General features: G+C 32.4%; 1 protein-coding gene across 3 annotated transcripts in view; it reads right to left on the bottom strand.

The window, feature by feature from the left end:
* Window positions 1–307: 307 nt before the first annotated feature.
* The window catches only part of snx9a (sorting nexin 9a), a 34,756-nt gene continuing 15,354 nt past the window's right edge, over window positions 308–19,709 (bottom strand). For 2 of the 3 annotated variants that reach the window (XM_087288662.1, XM_087288663.1), the window contains exons 5-18: window positions 19,568–19,667; window positions 14,649–14,793; window positions 14,477–14,564; window positions 13,877–14,002; window positions 13,679–13,796; window positions 13,437–13,567; window positions 11,274–11,377; window positions 10,803–10,906; window positions 10,614–10,691; window positions 9,938–10,014; window positions 9,620–9,709; window positions 5,926–6,040; window positions 5,682–5,773; window positions 308–2,691 (exon numbers count right to left, since the gene is read on the bottom strand). In XM_087288662.1, coding sequence (XP_087144788.1) covers window positions 2,644–2,691; window positions 5,682–5,773; window positions 5,926–6,040; window positions 9,620–9,709; window positions 9,938–10,014; window positions 10,614–10,691; window positions 10,803–10,906; window positions 11,274–11,377; window positions 13,437–13,567; window positions 13,679–13,796; window positions 13,877–14,002; window positions 14,477–14,564; window positions 14,649–14,793; window positions 19,568–19,667 — 1,416 coding nt within the window. In that variant the 3' untranslated portion in view covers window positions 308–2,643. 3 annotated transcript variants of the gene reach the window in all.

The raw sequence follows: 19,709 nt of genomic DNA, 5'->3' as shown, positions 1-19,709 counted from the left end.
GAAAGGCTAAATCCACCCAGAGTTTAAGGGAAGGAAACAGATTTGGGAGAGAAAGTGTGTTTCCATGCTTGAGGTCACTCTCTCTCTCTCCCACACACACACACACACACACTACACTGAGGTCATTATACTCACTTCCTCCTTTTCCTTTCTAAGGTCAAATATTTGTTTCCTTTCTAGAAAGGAGAAAACGGATCCTGACCAAGCATAAATATACGGCGTAACTTCTATTTCCTCAAAATGGGATATTTTTGTGCTAAAGTTAATTTTGACACCCTGCCAAAAAACTGCAGAGCACTCCCTTCTATTACAATGGTATAAAGAAAGATTTATTACACACCAGAGGGCTAGTTACAAACATTTTATAGGCTGACTGTGACAGGGACATTTCTACTTGTTTTTCACACAACATTTTACAAAACAAAAAACAACTTCTTATTACTTTTTCCAATACATAACACTAAATATCAGACATTTCCAACGGAGTGCTGCAGACATGACCTCAAAATCTGGAAGACTCATTTGCAACTGGTTCCTTCAAGATCATTCGATTTTAATTTATTAGTAAACTAAAGGGATAGTTCAGATAATAGTTGGAATTTGCTATTAATACTCTGCAAAAAACGATTTTCTCACTTGTCTTAGATTGTCTTGTTTCTAGTCCAAATATAAAAAAATTCTTAAAATCAAGAAGAATTTTTTTAGACAAGTAAAACATATCTTGTTTTAATAACTAGTATGCCACACTGAAGTGAGTTTTTCCTTAAAACAAGCAAAATAATCTGCCAATATGGTAAGTAAAATAATCATATGTCAAAAGGAATAACAAGATTATTTCGTTTACCTTATTGGCAGATTATTTTGCTTGTTTTAACGAAAAACTCACTTAATTTTAGCATATTATTTCTTTAAACAAGACAACATGTTTTTTCTTGTCTAGAAAATGCTTCTTGATTTAAGAATTTATAGATATTTGGAATAGAAACAAGACAAAAAAAAAATCGAAGTAAGAAAAGCTTTTTTTCTGCAATTTCTGTCATTTTGATAGTTAAACAAATAGAAAACAAAACGCATACAGACAAAACGAAATGACTCCTGACAATACACAGAGGTCTTATAAAGTAAAACAATCAGTCTGTGAACAAAACTCAACATTATTTACAACATTACCTTTAATCTAGCAGTGGAAAATATTTGTAAGCGAGTCTAAATTGTTTGTTAACTTCAAGTTCAGCATTCAAATGCTGTTTATGCAGGACAATCTCAAACTTTAGCACTTCCTCTATGACCTCAATGTATTATCAGGAATCAGTGCTATTAACTTTGTTGCTTGTATTTTTCGTGTACTCAAAGTGCCAGCAGCAGATGACTAGCGATTTATGAATCACCAAGTTTCAGCTATTTGTTTATGTACTTCTGAGGGAAAAAGTCATGGCCCGAGAGTGAGCAAATTAATGTTTGAGTAAAAGTTGTGTGATAATCAATGAATATTGAACTTAGCACAGACTAAAACAGTTGTTTATTTTTTTAAAACTACATTGCTACCAGAAAGCTAGATAAAATCTTTGGTGTGTGCATGTGCAGTTCGCACTAGTACACCACAAAATGTCAAAGAATCCTCTAGTTATGCTAACCACAGTCCTTATTTTACATATAAATAAAAATTATAAAAACCCACAGGAAATATTAATGGGATAGTTCACCAAAAAAGGTAAATTTCCTCACACTAAAGTGGTTTTAAACTTTTATAAACTTCTTTCTTCTATTGAACAGAAAACAAATTATTCTGAAAACTGTTGTAGCCATTTACAGCACAAGCAGCAATAAAAAGATACAATTGAAATCAATAGCTGTTTTTTTCTCCCCAACATTCTTCAGAATATCTTAATTTGTATTCAATGGAAACTCAAACAGAGAATGAGTAAACGATTTTAGAATTTTCATTTTTGGGTGAACTATGCCTTCAAGGCAGTGTTTCTCAACCACGTTCCTGGAGGACCACCAGCACTGCACATTTTCCCTTTCTCCTTAACCAAACACACCGGATTCAGAGCATCAGCTCATTAGCAGAGACTGAAAGACCTGTAATGGGTGTGACACACAAAGGAGACATCCAAAACATGCAGTGTTGGTCTCCAGGAACATGGTTGAGAAACACTGCTTTAAGAGAACCAGCAGGGAATCAGTCTTCTGAGTTTTGCCATCCTAATCGCAGGACTCTGCAGATTCACATATTATTTCACACATTACAAGTAAATAAAATCATGTCTGAAAATGTAATTAAGACGTTAATAAACTCCATTTTGGTTTAGAAGGCCCAGTCCGAGTGAACGCATCCCTGAGAGACTTCGATTTGCACAGAAAACGACATGTCTTACTATCAGGAGTGTGTTGCATTAGCACAAGTAACAGATACAATTGATTAAATCTCCTTTCTGTGACCAAAATAATTGGTTAGTCAATAGAATCTTACATAGTTTGTTCCCTTATAACCTATATTTTCTATATTTCACAGAGCTTTAATACATTTAAGTGGAAACAAGATGGTTAATTCTTAATTAATGTTATAAAGAGCAAAAGCAGCATCAGTTTTTTTGATGTTCCCATGACAGTTTGATGAGTATTGCTGTTTTGTCTGTGTCCTCATATGGTGGTGTACTGACCGAGCGCTTTCTTCAGCTTTTCTGCAATCTACCCAATGAGAACAGAGGAAAATGTCATATTTAAAGACATAAAGTTTGCTGCATTACATATAGAGATGCACCGATCGACTGGACTTAATCTGGAATTTGGTTTAATTCTGTCGGGACTTGCACACAAACTGCTCTGCAAGAATTTAATACAACAAGGCGTGCATGGGAAAGGTATACAGAAGGCAGATATGCTTAAGATGGAGCACATATTACAGAAGTATTGTACACATTAGAATAACTGAGCACTCACAGAAAAACACAAGATATCCTGCATCAACTTAAACACATTTAACATTTTTCGACCTTCAATTATTTTATATGCACTTCCACCATTCTGTGATGTTAACTTTTCAACAAGAAACCGTAACGATCAGATTTAAAAAGTCAACATTAAACGATAGTTAAGGTTATCCTTTTTCCCTTTTGTTATGTACATCTGATTTAAAAGGTTTCTCAAATGAGAATTTTTTTGTAGGGTGATGCACATTTTCACCCTTTGGGAACCAATTGGATCATTTGAAGATGGGCCTTGCTAACAAAATGGAGGTAGATGCTAGTTTGCATTCAGCTGTGGAGGATTACTGCCAACCCTAATCATTGTCAGCAACCACCGGTGCAGAATGTTTTTTAGAGACCTGATGATGTTGAGAATGAGGAGCTGAATTTTAAGGACAGGATCATATCATATTTGTTCGAACCACTGCCAGCTGCAAAATCAAGGCAGAAACGAGGTGAGAGCCCCTCCCCAAAGGCATTCCATGTGACCAGAAGTGAAGAAAACATTTAGAGGGGCAAGAGAAAGGTATGGTATTTGATTAAAGATTATGAGGGCATTATTTACTAAATAATGACGTGCACATACATTGTTTTAAACAAGCACTGTTATATACATATATAAGAATAGAAAATCTTGGTTTCATTCTGACTTTAAGGGGATAGTTCACCCAAAGCTGAAAAGTCATCATTATCATGATTTACTCACCCTTCACTTGTTTTACCCTTTCTTTTTTTTGGGATGAACACAAAAGAAGATATTTTGTAGAAATCTGAAATCCTGAAACCTTTGACTTCGATAGTAGGACAAACAAACACTGTGGAAGTGAATGGTCACAGGTTTCCAACATTCAAAGTATCTTCTTTTGTGTTCAACGGAAGAAAGAAACTCAAACAGGTTTGTGACAAGTGAAGGGTGAATAAATGATGACAGAATGTTTTGTTTTGAGTAAACTATCCCCTTAAAGTGTTTGGCTAGTTTTCATTATAACAACTCACATTTAGTCGATTTGTTGGGATATTACTTTACATATTTAAAAGTTGGTCAAATTTAGCAAGATATGTGTTGTTATTGAATCTTATGTGTTGATTATTTGGTTAAATAAATAAAAAAAAAGGGGGAAAATTTTCTGTGAGAAACCTGAATGTGCAAATTACAGGAATTACTAAGGAAATCCTATTTTTTTTTTCTTGTTGGAGGGTTTCTATGTGTCTATGAATGGATCTGTATTCAGAAAAGATTAGAAAGTATATTCTTCTAAATTATTTCAGTATAATGCAAAATAATTACTAGCGCAACTGCTTTGTTTAAAGCACTAACCAAAGAAATGCCATTATTTCTCTATGCTGTCATATACATTCCATTTACAGGCACAGAGTGAATTTGCATTTTGACTCAGCCTGTCTATTGCTTTCACTTTGCACAAGTATGTTTTTATCTAACATATTTTCACAAAGCTAAAGTCACGTCATTATGTTTTGAAATTATACAATCCACTTTAAAACCACAATCTCCAGTCTGTTTGTTGGGATTGTGATTAATATGAAGAGGTTGCCACTCATTTGAAATCACTAGGCATGTTTCCACATATAAATAGTTGAAGTCAGAATTATTAGCCCCCCTTTGATTTTTTTTTTAAGTTCAGTGAACAAAGTATCTTTAACCCTAACCCCTCTTTTTTTTATATATATATATATATATATTTCCCAAATGATATTTAACAGAGCAAGAATATTTTTACAGTATGTCTGATAATATTTTTTATTCTGGAGAAAGTCTTATTTGTTTTATTTCGGCAAGAATAAAAGCAGTTTTTAATTTTTAAAAAAAACATTTTAAGGTTAATATTATTATCCCCTTTGAGCTGTATATTTTTCAATAGTCTACAGAACAAACCATCTTTATACAATAACTTGCCTAATATTACCATCCTGCCTATTTAACCTAATTAGCCTAGTTAAGCCTTTAAATGTCACTTTAAGCTGTATAGAAGTGTCTTGAAAAATATCTAGTCAAATATTATTTACTGTCATAATGGCAAAGATAAAACAAATCAGTTATTAGAAATGAGTTATTAAAACTATTATGTTTAGAAATGTGTTGAAGAAATAAACGGGGGGCTAATAATTCTGACTTGAACTGTATATTTTTATGTGCATGTTAGAATAATGCATAATGAATGTTTAATGGACAGGCCAAGATGCGCACACATTTTGAAAATGCACAAAAAGTGTTTAATAAATAAAAAGAAATGCATAAACTACGATGGAAATATGCATAAACTATGATGGAAACACATTTACCTATTACATCCCAGAATTGATTTGCATAGCTGCGCGTCAAAGTTTTATTATTATAAGAAATTTATTGTGAGAAAAAGAAGCTTTTCTCTTTCTAAAATTTGGCTCCAGTTTATCAGGCAGTGATGAATTTGTTCTCTTTGACTTATTGGAAGAAAAGATTGCTATATTTGCAAATGTTTTATGGCATATTTAGCAAATTTGCTTATTTAGATGGAAACAAAACAAACAGACAAAACAAATAAAGATGTCATGTACTCATACCTAAATCATATTTTTCAGGCTTTTTACAAAATAATGAAATAATAATCAGCCAATTTGCTTAAAAAAATGCTATTCAGAACAAGCTTTGAAAAATCAAGATCGGTGCATCTCTATTAACATATGTCATGTTTACGTTGTTCCGCCACTCACCGTTTCGTAGAACTTGACCTGCTCCTCTAGGTAGAACTGCATGAGTCTGTTGTAGTCATAGATGCGGTTGCTGTGAAAGTGATTCATCTCCGCTGGAGACGCAAGCGGCACAAAGGTCTAACATTACACACGTGCGATCAACACTATAATTAAAGCCCACAGGTGCAGGTGAGGATAATATCAGACATCTAGCAGAATGGACCACTGTGACAGAGTCTTTCATGGAGAGACTTCACTAACATACCTTGTAATGCGTAAGACATGGTACTGAGGTTTTTTTCCATTGTGTGTTTGTCTTGCTGGCTGATCTTGTTCGTCATCACCAAATGATCAGCTTCTTTCACTTTATCAATGGCAGCCTGAGGGAAAAAAAACATGTTTATGTTCCACATTGGTATTGCTTAGGTAGATGGTATAAAGGCTGAGAATACAATTCTAAATTCAGGATTGTTTCTACTGTTTGACTACTAATGATTTGAAAGAAAAGAGGAACTGGAAAATGCTTAAAGGGCACATATTTTACCCTTTTTTAAAACTTAAGATGCATCTTTTGTGTCTCCAGAAAGTGTCTATAAAATTTCAGCTCAAAACACACATCAGATTATTTATTATAGCTTTCAGAATACTGGACTTCTCTGCTCAGAACACAATGTAGCTGATTTTGTGGCCTGTGCCTTTAATGCTAGTTCTCTCCGCCCACCATTCCCACATGCCTGTCAGAGTGTGCCTCAATCTCCAGCTGCTTCAGATAAACAGCACAGTGACCAAATCAGATCTCACGTAACGTTTGTGAGAAATATTACAGTAAGAACTTTCCCAATGATTATTTGATGTATTTGTTGTGGAGTTAATTCAAGTCTTTGATCACACACAATGTCGTTCAGAGGTCATACACACAGCGGACACACACAGCACATGCGTTTAACTTTGCACTGTTTTTGCATGGCAAATGTGACAGGATACATGTTAATATCCACTGCTGAATGGATATGTTATGTAATGTACAAAATAAATCAGATTTAACGTCCACAAACCGGGATTGAAGCAGCTTCTTTTATAATTGTACTGACATGCGACTGTGTTGATAAAGACAGTAAAATCACTGTAATTCATTTCAAACATGCACTGTTTTAAAAATGTTTTAAACTTGCAAAACCCATTGTAGATCACATTTGATGATTGATCTTTTAATCCCGGTTGCTTTGTGCACATTTTGTCTTGTTGATATGATTATACACGCTACTACAGAGAAATGTTAATAAGCGGCTGTTAATCAATTCGGTTGGCGGAGAAATTTCACTCCTACGTCATGTTGCGTTGGGCCTCAAAATGAGAGGGATTTGGATCTTATTTTAATTTCATCACAGGTGCCCTTTAATAAAAGAATGAAAGATTGAAATTTTTCATTTATATTTTTTATTAAGTTTTTAATTTAAGTGATTCTTTAAAATATTTTGTCCTTTCTGTTTACAACACTATTTCTTTCTATTAAAACATTGTCTAATTTATTATTCCGTCTTAAAAGAAAACAATAGGACATTTTCCCACAGTATTTCCTACTATGGGCTCTATTGTTATGATCTAGGCGCAAAGTCTAAAGCGCAGGGCGCAAAAGCATTAAGGTGGTGCCCGAATCTACTTTTGCTATTTTAAAGATGAAAAAATATGGTTTGCGCCATGGCACATGGTCTAACAGGGTTGTGCTTATTCTCTTAATGAGTTATGGGTGTGTTTTGAGAATAAACCAATCAGAGTCTCATCCACCATGGTGCATTTGCTATTTCAATGTCAGGCTTTGTATGTGGAAAACCTGAAAACCGTCACTAGCGAGAAAACAGTTGAACAGACCATCTGCAGCGCAAGGATAAACAACGAGCCTCCTCAATTTGGCCTCTTTACTTTCACTTTCTCTCTTTCATTGAGTAAGGAAACGGTGTTGTACGCACTCCACAGAAGACATCTATTAGCCTACATATTTGATTTTGTTAAAGTGCAAAGATTTGTTTCAAAACTATTTCTAAATTCAGTTCTAATTTCCAACTAACGAATAAATGAACAATAATAACGAAGTGCAAGTTATATCCAAACACACATGCTATGCTCCATATGGTCCAAAACACTGACAGCTGGACAAATATAAGCTTGTTTTTAATAAAACAAATATAAATATGCATATAATATATAATACTAATGATAATAATAACATTGTACAAAAGCAAGTTGTCATGAAAGAACTGGAAAAAGAAACCCGAGATGGAGAAGGCATGGAGGCAGTGGTTTTTATATTTATGTAGAAAACAATCATTTTTGTAACATTTTAATCCTTTAATTCTTTTTTATTTGTACATATATTTGTGTATTGCTGTACATACTGTGTGTATCAAGCAATGTGCATGCATTTAAGCCGCACAACTAACATGCTCTGCGTTGGACTTTAGACCTACTTTCAGCTGGTCTATTGCATAGTCTATTTTAGTTCCTCAAAATAGCAACAAGCCAACAATGCGCTTCAACACACCTCCTTTCTAGACCGGCACAGCCATGAGTCCACAAGGTGGCGCAAATAGATTTGCTATTTAAACAACGTGATGTAAAAAGGGAAAATTAACGTTGCCCTGGTCTGAAAATAGCAACACATCACGCCAAACACATCTTGCGCCATATTGCGCCGAGTGCATGATAAAGCCCTATATTTTACATCTCTAGAAAGTCTTATAATAATAATAATAATAATAATAATATTAATACAAAAATTCTTATGTAAAAACTGCTAAAGTGAATATTATTAGCCCCTTCAGTTTTTTTCCCGAAATGCTGCAGAACATTGCATTGTTGTCCAATGACTTGCATAATTAACCTAATTAACATAGCTAAGCCTTTAAATTGCACTTAAAGCTAAATACTAGAATTTTGCAAAACAACTAGTAAAATATTATGTGTCATCATGGCGAAGAGGAAAAGAAGAAATGAGCTATTAGGAATAAGCTGAACTATTAAAACTATTACATTAAAATACGTGTTAAAAAACTGTATAATCATATGATAAAATAAAAAAATTAAATTTTTAAATATAATAAAATGTTATTATATATAACTGTATAATAAAAACAGCACTTGGGAAATGTAAAAAAAAAAATACAAATATGTTAAAGGAGGGCCAATTATTATATATATGATACTGCATTAAGGCTGATTTATACTTTTGCGTCAAACGCCGGCATATGCTACGGCGCTGACGCATAGCCCTTCGCCGTGGCCGTCGGCGTCACTGATGTGCACCTCTCAAAAAATGTAACTACACGTCGCAACGACGCGTATAGCAAGCTCTGTGATTGGTCGGCTTGGTAGCGCTGACGAGTCTGAAAGTTTTGTTTTGTGTTTACCTCATAGTTAAAGTTGTTGCACGTCCGCCGGTTCCTGCCTCAATATGAGCGAGTTTGAGCCGCTTGTACATCCAGGAAGTGTCCAGGAAACGCAAAACAGCAGCGAAGAAACTCGACACAGAGGAGCATTAACACCTCACTGCCAACTAGCGTTTCGGAAGTGTTAATGCAGACCAACAGAGACAGCGCGCAGAAGTATAAATGCACAGCCACGCGCATTGCATGCGCCGTGGGTTACGCCGGTCACTTGACGCAGAAGTATAAACCAGGCTTTAGACTAACTGGGAATTGTAAGTTGCTAGTTGCTTTGGATACAAGTAAGTGTATAATATTAAATATACTTTATATCGGAGCTAAATGTCCTTTATCTTAGTTATTTTATTTGTGACTAACTTATATTTTAATTCATAAATTTAGAAAACTAAAATTAGAGTTTTTTTTGGCATTTAAGTGTCACAGTACTGAATAACTTGCATTATATTAATTAATTCAATTTAAATCTCATGAGTCAATTAAATATAATTATTAAATGCATTAAAGCACACAGATTGTTACCTTGTGAACTCCTATTGTGTCAGGGAAGCAGCCCAGCAGCCCCTTGTATTCGTTGTTTGTTTCCAACAGGAAATGAAGATCTTTCCTTGGCTGTCAAACAAAATGTTATCATATGAAAGCCAGAAATAACGGCTTAAACTCGTGGACAATACTAAAACCAGCAATCGCGGATGTTGTTATCACAGTGCAGCCTTGACGGTTACAATTCTATCAAACTGTGGAAACAGCAGTGTAGGAAGTGAGGAAACCTGCTAACAAGGAGTGAATGGCAGTGGTGGAGGTTCAAGGACTGAACAGTTTTTGATGTATTTTTGATACCTGAGCTGCAATGACTTCCGCTATTTCCTCGTACGTTTTCCCTGTTGCAGTTAATGCTTCTGTCAGAGTTGATTCCCCTTAACATAATAAAAACAAACACATGATTAGGTGAGCTAAAAGATTAGTTTTTGTGTGTAAAATGTGTAATATTTGTGAACATGTCTATGTTTAAAGAGACAGTTCTCCCCAAAAATGAATCATTTACGCAATTTGATACAAACCATTACCAGTTTCCTTTTATTCTGTTGAACACAAAAGAAGATATTTTAGAGATATTTTATTTTCACTGCTGTAAAAGTCATTGGCTATTGTTTACCAACACTGTTCAAATTATCTTATTTTTAGTTCAACAGAAAAAAGAAACTCATAAAGGTTTGGAATCACTTAAGGATAAGTAAATTATTAATATATTTTCTTTTTTGCGTATCCCTATCTCTTAAACCATCTCTTAAACCAATGTCTCAAACTAAATTCCTGGAAGTTGCAGCTCTGCGTAGTTTAGCTTCAACTACCTCCGACTCAGAACTGCTTAGCAGTCTATTATAGTCTTGAACATCTTGATTATTTAGATCGGCTGTGCTTGATTAGGGTTGAAACAAAACTGTTCACAGCTACGGCCCTCCGGGGATCGAGTTTGAGATCTATGTTTTAAACCAACAAATCATCAGGTTCTTACTTGGGTATCCACTGGTGTTGAAAACTGATGACATGTTCTGAAATGCCTTTCCAATCTGCCGATACTCCTTCTGCAATGCTGTTGGTTTAAAAGCAGAGGATTTAAATTATGGAAAAAATCACCAGATAGTAATGGTAATGAAATAATCTACTTATCGTATTTGAAAATATAGAAATTATGAGCACTCACGGCCTGTACATCTTTTCCAGTGAAGATTCCCAACTGCTAGAAGTTCTTTAACACTGTTGTCCATAGATCTGGTAAACTGGTTGTACACTTCATACTTCTGCTCTCTATAAACACAGCAACACAGGAGCATTGTTTTATTTAATAAATATGTTAGAATGTAATCATGATATAACTTTTGGATAAGATTTAATATTTTACAAAGAATGCTGAATCCAATCCAGAATTTAATATAATTTTAAAATAATTTAAAGCATTTACTGTCAGTGCTGATCGATTTAATACATGCTGTATGAATAAAAGTAATAATGTCAATAAAATTTTTTTTAAATAAACTGACCCCAATAAGAATATTTCATTTAATAATAATTAACCATAATCCTAAATCACATTTAACCTTATAAACATTACTTAAATGACAGTTTTATATAAATTATTTCAAAATATATAGATCAGAGGTATATATCAGCTCACACTTGAGCAGGATCCAACTCTGGGAGCTCTGGATCAATGGTGGAGAAGATTTTCACTCCCACCGTTTCATCTTTCTCCGCTTTCCGCTTCCCTAGTTTCCACTCCTAATAAAAACAACAAATAAAACATGCTTTACAACACACCCGACAGCCATGAGGAGCATACCTTTTCACCAGCCAAAGTTAATATTTAACACAGTGAAACATATCTCAAAACAAGTGATGAAGGGAAAAATCACCTATGTTTCGAACACCCCGAGTGAGCGCAAAAACTATTAGCATGCTAGCTAGCAAATGTAAACATTAGCATCAATCTAATTTGTCAAACAATGTGACTGTTTGAAAGTGTATTTAAACTACCAGTAAATATGGAAACATGTTTTGAAAGATGATCATGTGATATTGAAGACAAGTGTAATGGTAGTGCACATTTTAGAGAGAAACCTTATATAACTTTAGTATTTCACAACAAAAGTTTTACAACACTGTTTCATTACTAAAATAAATGCAGCCTTGGTGAGCACACTGTAAAAAAATATTAACATGCTCTGGATTCACATTTCAGTTTATTTACGGGTATGAATTGCATAATGTAGACCTCTACTCTGTCAACTTTTGAAAACTCAACTTACAGTCTAACAAAGTGACTTTTATTGACATTTTAGTAGTCTGAAAGAATATATTGTCTAAGACATAATTGATTAAGAATTTATTTGTAAAATAGCATAAAAAACAGTTTATTATCACCAGTTTTTATTTTTACAGTTCATTATATAAAATAAGAGAAGAATCAAACATTACTTTTTTAAAAATGTAAAAACACTCACAAATCATAATCAAATCATAATTGTTTAAATTGTGGTTTTATATACTTCAACTTTCTCACTTAACAAAAAAAGTCAGCTAAATTAATTAAACAATAAAATATCAGTTTAAAGCTCTGAAACCAATTACATTTTATAATAATATGCTGATCAATTAATGAAAGTAATACTTCTGTAAGGGGTCTACGGATGAAAAATAGCCATTCTTGGCTAAATCTGGCACATTTTACAGTAATGTTTATTAATGTGCATTGACCCTGTAAACAAATAAACTAAACTAAACTAAACTAAACTTTAAAAAAATCGTACTGACCTTAATATTTTGAATGACCTTAATTTTTCATATTTTTACTGACCATAATATACATCACCAACCCATACCACTTCAAACTATTTTTTTAAGTCAAAAAATGTCATAAAAAATGTAAATATAAATGTAGCCCGTGGGGAAAAAAAACACATACAAAAAACCTTACATATACTGTAGGAATGGTAACAGAAAAATCAAACTAATTTTTTAAAAAAAATGTAAAAACACTCACAAATCATAATTGTTGAATTGTAGAAATTGTGGTTTTATATACTTCAACTTTCTCAGTCAACTGAATTAATTAAAAAAGTCAACTGAATTAATTAAACAATAAAATATCAGTTTAAAGCTCTGAATCCAATATAATTTTAGAATAATTTACTGATCAATTAATAAAAGTTGTAAAATATTTTTTTTTATAATATATAATTTACAACACTAACCCATATAACACTTCAAACTATTTTTTAAAAAAAGTCAACAAATGTCACGTTTTCAAACTTTTTAACATCAAAAGTTGTCGAGGAAAGATCAAAGTCCAACAAAGCAATTCAAAAAGCATATATGGATCAACAAATGAAGAAAGAAAATAGAAATTACTACATAAGGAAAACTTGCATTCATTTACAGATATTTTTCCAGTGCAATAGTGACTAGGCATGGGCTGGTATGAGATTTTGAGGGTATAATAACCTATGGAAAAAATTATCACTGTTTCATGGTATAGTGATTACGGCTCTAAAATATCTTAGTAAAAAACATTTTTCATTAATAAACACTGTATACTGTTGCCCTAAAAAACTACCTGTAAAAAATGTAAACGTAACCTGAAATAAACCTTACATATACCGTAGGAATGGTATAACCTTTAAAACCTTGATTTTTCCAAACCACGGTAAACCTTAAAACCAGTTATCATCCCATGCCTAAAAGAGACTTCTTTCAAAAATCCTGAATGATCTCAATGTTTCCAAACTTTTGATTGGCAGTGTACATATCAGTTATTAAGCAAATACATGAGCAAATGCACCTTCTCGTCTCTGTAGTTAAGGAAGAGCTGAAAAACTTCACTGTTTGAGATTACAGGATGTCTGCACATCCGGGACATCCAGCCCTGCAGGCGCTCCATGCGCATTTTGATAAATTCCTCTTCAAATCGGCCTAAAGAGGAATGGAAGACAGATGCTAGAAAGCCTCCAAGCCAAAAACCTGTTCTTTGTTGACTAAAAATTAAACAATAAGCAGATGGATTTTTTTTTTTGCTTTGCTCACCTGTAACTTGTTTGTCAGGCAGACCTGGGACTGGCAGAGCACAGGCAAACTTCTCCACCAGCCTCTCATATAACCAGTCAAAGTGTTTGTATCGGTGATTGACGGGTCTGTTTGTAGTCTGAAAAAGAATTCGGACAGCTTAGCCAAACAGTGGCAGAGACCCAATATTATTATGAAAGGGGTTTCGAAGAGACTTACATTAGGTGTGATCTGATATTCAATGTAGCTCTTCAGGCCATACATTTTTGAACCCTTTTTGGGATCGGCCACTACACAATCTAACTGTGTTTGTGGATATAACCATACTGGACCAACCTCGCCTGGCTGAAAAAATAAACATTCAGCATTTCCTCAGCGAAATGGAGCACTTCATATTCATACTAAAAGAATGGCTCACTCAAAATTGAAGATTTCCTCAATATTTAAACCGCCCTCGAGCCATCCAATATGTATTTGTCTTTCTTTCTTTGGTATTCAGAAAAAAATTGGGCTTTAGAGGAAAATATTTAAAGTTTTTTCTCTATATCTTAAATATATTAAGTGAACAGAGTTCAACTTGAACAAATTATCATTGTCTAAAATCCACATTAAAGCAGCATCATTGCATAACTAGCAAAAAACAGTGTATAGTGCTCTCCCTCTCTCTCTCAGGAACTAAAAGCTAGCTATTCATTTAATAATGTACTTAACAAAGAAGTCTTTGACAAAGAACAAACCCTAAGTTGATAATTCTGTTATGATCTGATAAATTCTGTTATTATTAACTCCAATAAACCACGACAAAGTCAAATAACTCACATAAACAGACAGTCTGTCATTTCCTTTAGTTATGTGCTTGGTAAGGAGATACACTTCTGGGTTTGGGGTCTTAGAAAACCCTGGAAACCTATGGGAAACGTCTGTATGAGTATCTTTCAATATTCATCAATTAAATGGTTTTATTGGCAGTTATCATTAAATAAAAGATTACTTGTTGAGAGATAATTTCATTGTGGAGTGAGCTCCACTCCGCTGCATGGTTCCCCCATCTTCCGCCTGCGAGCCTCCATAACCACCAGTCGACTTTCCATCATCAGAATCATCATCCCATTCCTCATCGAAGGAATACACGGAACCTACAGTCACATGACACAACAAGTCATCGTCACATACATTATACTTTAAATTCACGAGTGCTTTGACAATTATTATTACATGTCCAGGTGAGCGACCTGGACCTACGGTATACATTTAAAATAGTGTTGTCAAATGATTAACTGTAATTAATTGCATCTAATATAAAAGTTTGTATTTACATAATTTTGTACAGTATACATGTATATTGTGAATATTTGTATATTTATGAATATGTATATAAACACACACACATACATAAACTACAAAAAAATACAAAAGAAAATTATTTAAATAAATATAATTATATGTTTATGTCTTGTCTGCCTATTATATTTAAAAATGTGAATCTTCTCTCCGTTAATTATTAATAATAATAACTATTATTAATTATCAGAATTATTAGCCCACCTGAATTATTAGCACCCCTGTTCATTTTTTTCTCCTAATTTCTGTTTAACGAAGAGATAATATTTTTTCAACACACTTCTAATCATAATAGTTTTAATAACTCATTTCTAAAAACTGATTTATTTTATCTTTGCCATGATGACAGTAAATAATATTTTACTAGATATTTTTCAAGACACTTGTATACAGCTTAAAGTGACACTTAAAGGCTTAACTAGGTTAATTAGAATAACTATGCAGGTTAGGGTACTTAGGCAAGTCATTGTATAATGATAGTTTGTTCTGAAGACTATCAAATAAAAATTTAGCTTAAAAGGGGCTAATAATTTTGTCCTTAAAATGTTTATAAAAAATTCAAAACTGCTTTTATTCTAGCCGAAATAAAACAAATAAGACTTTCTCCAGAAGAAAAAATATTATCAGGCATAGTGTTAAAATTTCCTTGCTCTGTTGAACACCATTTGGGAAATATTTAAAATAGAAAAAAAAAAAAATCAAAGGGGGGGGTTAATAATTTCAACTGTATATACTCTCCTGACATTTTAATAATAACCAAATAAAATAAATAAATACTAGTATAATTTCTGAAACTTGGACTGGTTCAATTCAATTTGTGCATCTGATTTTAACCACCAGCATATGTTGTCGCTAAATACATTCCTTCATATTCACGACCAAATACATCTTATTAAATGTTTTACTTTAAAATATGCTTTAAGTTATTATAATAATCTTGGGCATTGCTTTAGAAATAGACTTATTCTCACTGACATGCTAAAATGTGTATGTGGTATGTTTAAAAATGATTGCGATACAGCTATAATTGTAGTGTTTGTCAATATTAAATTTTTAAAAATGAAAAATGTGATTCTTCAACAGAAATATCATTTTTGTTTACCACTACTGCTTGTCATTAGTTTCAGCAGTGCAGTTCAACAATATTTTAAAGAAAATATTTTAAAAATATATATTTTTTAAATTCAGCTGAGTGTACATAATCTAAATTGCACTTTTTCTTGATTGGGAAATTAATTATTTAATTTCTGAAAACATTGTATTTAGTTTTGACAAAACTTGTCAGGTATATTAACAATATATAGACTAAAAGTTTGGGGTCGTTTTTTTTCCTTTTGAACAAAAAATTATTCTGTTCATCATTTCGGCATTTATTAAATGTAAATTAAATATATATATATATATATATATATATATATATATATATATATATATATATATATATATATATATATATATATATATATATATATATATATTAAAATTTGTTTTAAACTGCTTTATTTTTGTATGTAGTTTCAAATGAAATTATTACTCCAGTCAATATTGCTTTTATTATTATTACCATTAATAAAAAATAATACTAATATTAATAAAAATGATGATGATGATGTTGATGATGATGATAATTAATATTAGAGTGATTTCTGAAGGATCATGTGACTCTAAAGGCTGGAGTAATGAAGCTGAAAATTGATTTGTAAAATCAATGGAATAAGTTATTAAATTAATAACTAATTAATTAAATTAAATGATAAACTACTTTTAAACAGTTATTTTATAGTGCAATAACATTTCACAATTTTACAATTTATACTGTATTTTTGCTGAAATAAATGCAGTCTTGGTGAGCAGGGAAAGCTTATTTGTAAACATCCTACTAAAAATCCTACTGACCCCAAATTTTATACGGGTAGTGTATACGCAGCCCCAAAACACTAATTAACTGTCATTTTAAACCTCTACAATTTGCAACTAATCCAAATAACTAAGTTTTACCCATTTGTCAACAAGACATTTTAAAGCATTGATAGTACAATTTTACTAGATTCACATTTTTAAACAAGATTTTTTAAAATAAGGAACATTACTTCGCCCGTTTTTATTTTGTTTCCTCAAAAGCATTCTTAAAACTGCAAAGTAGCAAATAAATAAACTTTTAAAAAAACTTACTTTGATGCAGACTCAAAAACGTGCACTTACTCTTTGACTCCTATTTTGCTTTTCTAAATGAAGAAACCTTTTTAAAAGTTTGCTAAAGTGTTCTGTAAATCTTTTTCACTAATGTTCTTATACTGGAATGCATGCGGAGGGGCCAGAAAAGGATCTGCTGTGCAAATGTGAATATATTGCTCTCAGCTGTGGGAAGCATGTTTCAGAACAACTCAGCTGTGTAACAGGCAAAGACAACAAAGACAACTGTAGTCATTATTATAACATTTCGCTGAAACTTCAAGTTCTGTACTTGCCTACCTCGAGTGTGTAAAAAGCTTATTTATGACTGTATCCATGCTCACTGAAAGATCTTGATAACTGAGAAAGTTCAAAGTCCTCATAGCAAAGCAAACTTAGTGCTTTAGACATTAAAGCAGCCAAATCACTCATGAGCTGTATAGACAGTACATGTACTTATATAACAATAACACCACTACCCGCTACCTTGATGTCAAAACACATTTCAAAAAATGTAATCAATTTGATTTGATTTATTTATTTCGAACAAAAATATCATACATAAAATATCATTAACAAAAAATATATATTTCAACATGGTCAAAAATGGAGTGGGATGAAGCACAAGCTTATTATTTTCCCACCCCATTACAATATACATCATTTGTCTATTAATCAAACGTATTTCTTCTTTTACTGATCTCTTCTTTTTACATGAAACATTATCCTTTTGGCATCTTTGACATTTCATGTTTGATTCCATTTGTACCTTTACATTTTGTAACATAGACCCAAAGAAAATATAATACATAGTACTGCAAATATCCATTAATAAAAATTTCATCATCTTCATTATTATATTACTTTTTATATATCTATACAGCTTTTTAAATTGATTATTATCCTGACATTGTTTGAGAGTCTGATCTAGACTGTTCCATAGTTTTACACCACAGACACAAACTTTTTTGTTGTCCTTGTTTTCAACCTCCTAAAATTTACTTCTTATCTCAGATTATATCCCCCTTGTCTTTTTTCTAAAAAAAAAAAAGTTTTGTAATTTAATGTCAGTTTAATGTCAAAACTTGACATCTATTTGACATCCACACATTGATGCTCTTTTGATCACCAAAATAACAACATGAAAAGTAATATAATAGAAACGTTTTATTAGTCTCAAAGCTTCAATTCCAAATTTACATTGGATTTTGTGTCCCTACAATACATGTAAACTACCTTGATGTCATAACAACATCTAACATTGGCATCAAAATACATGCCAAACAGTTTTGACATGTTTTTTATGCCAATATTTGATGCCGTTAAGTTAGTCAATTAACAGTAAATCGACTTTTATTGATTTGACAATCGATTTGACATCAAGGTGCCCACTTGGCGAACACTTTCAAACTAAATTTATTTGAGCTTATACACTTCCAGTTCAAAGTCTGTAGTCCGTCTCAGAAAGTCTCTTACACTCTTCAATGTTGTATTAATAAAAGATTATTACAATATACATATTAGCAAATCTATGTATTATTACAATTTAAAAAATTACATATCATTCTGGATTACAATACTAAATTTTCAGCAGCCATTATTGCAGTCCTAGTTTCCATTTTTAATTCAAATTTATTTTTATAGCGCATTTAATAATAATTACTGTTCCAAAGCTGCTTTACAAAAGGTGTATTTTAATACCTTAGTCAAAATCAAAAATGTTAAGGTGTTGTCTATAGAGTGGACAGTATATAAATATTGTCACATGATCTTTTAGAAATCATTCTTACTTAACCAAATCTTGCTAGGTTTGAATGGTAGTCCACATACACTATATGAAATTATATGATCAATTAGTCCTGACAGCATATAATTTTATTTCATTTTACTTTATTAAACTATGTTCTAACTTAATTTTATAAGTTAAGCAAGTCAGTTTAACATAATTTAAGTTCAATCTACTCCTAAGGTTAATTTGATTTAGCTTAAAAATTTAAGGCAACCAGAATTTTTTAAAAGTGTAGTAGTTTCATGAAGGTATTACTAGGACTGGGCGATATGGCAAAAATACAATCTTGATAATTATTTTTCATATTGTACGATAACGAAATATATTTTGATACAAGTTGTTAGTGCTTCCAGATCTAAAAGAGTACCCCAACAATGACTAAAGCCACAAAAATAGAGGGTCCATTAAATGGCATGACATATTTTCGGTGGCTGAAAATTTGGTACATCTCTAATATCAACACACTTTTAGACTGCCCTTGTTGCACATTTCTGCTGTGTGATTCTGGTGTCTGGAACAATTCCAGACCTTATCATTGATAATCCCAATTCAATACAATATCATTATCAGCCCAGCCCTAGGTTGTACTATAAATAATCTCATCTTACCATTGTTGCCTGCTGGTTCCTGTTCAGTGTAATTCCAGTTGTCTGCAGGGTAGCTGTTAGACCATGTTGTGGCAGTCCAAGCCTCATTTCCATTAACCCCCTTAAGAAAACAACAACAATTAATCATTCTTGTAAACAAATC

Source organism: Danio rerio, chromosome 17 (assembly GCF_052040795.2).
Source record: "Danio rerio strain M-AB ecotype USA chromosome 17, GRCz13ab, whole genome shotgun sequence".
Lineage (NCBI taxonomy): Eukaryota > Metazoa > Chordata > Actinopteri > Cypriniformes > Danionidae > Danio > Danio rerio.
Note: the sequence above shows the minus strand (reverse complement) of the source record. Positions and strands in the feature narration are given on the sequence as shown.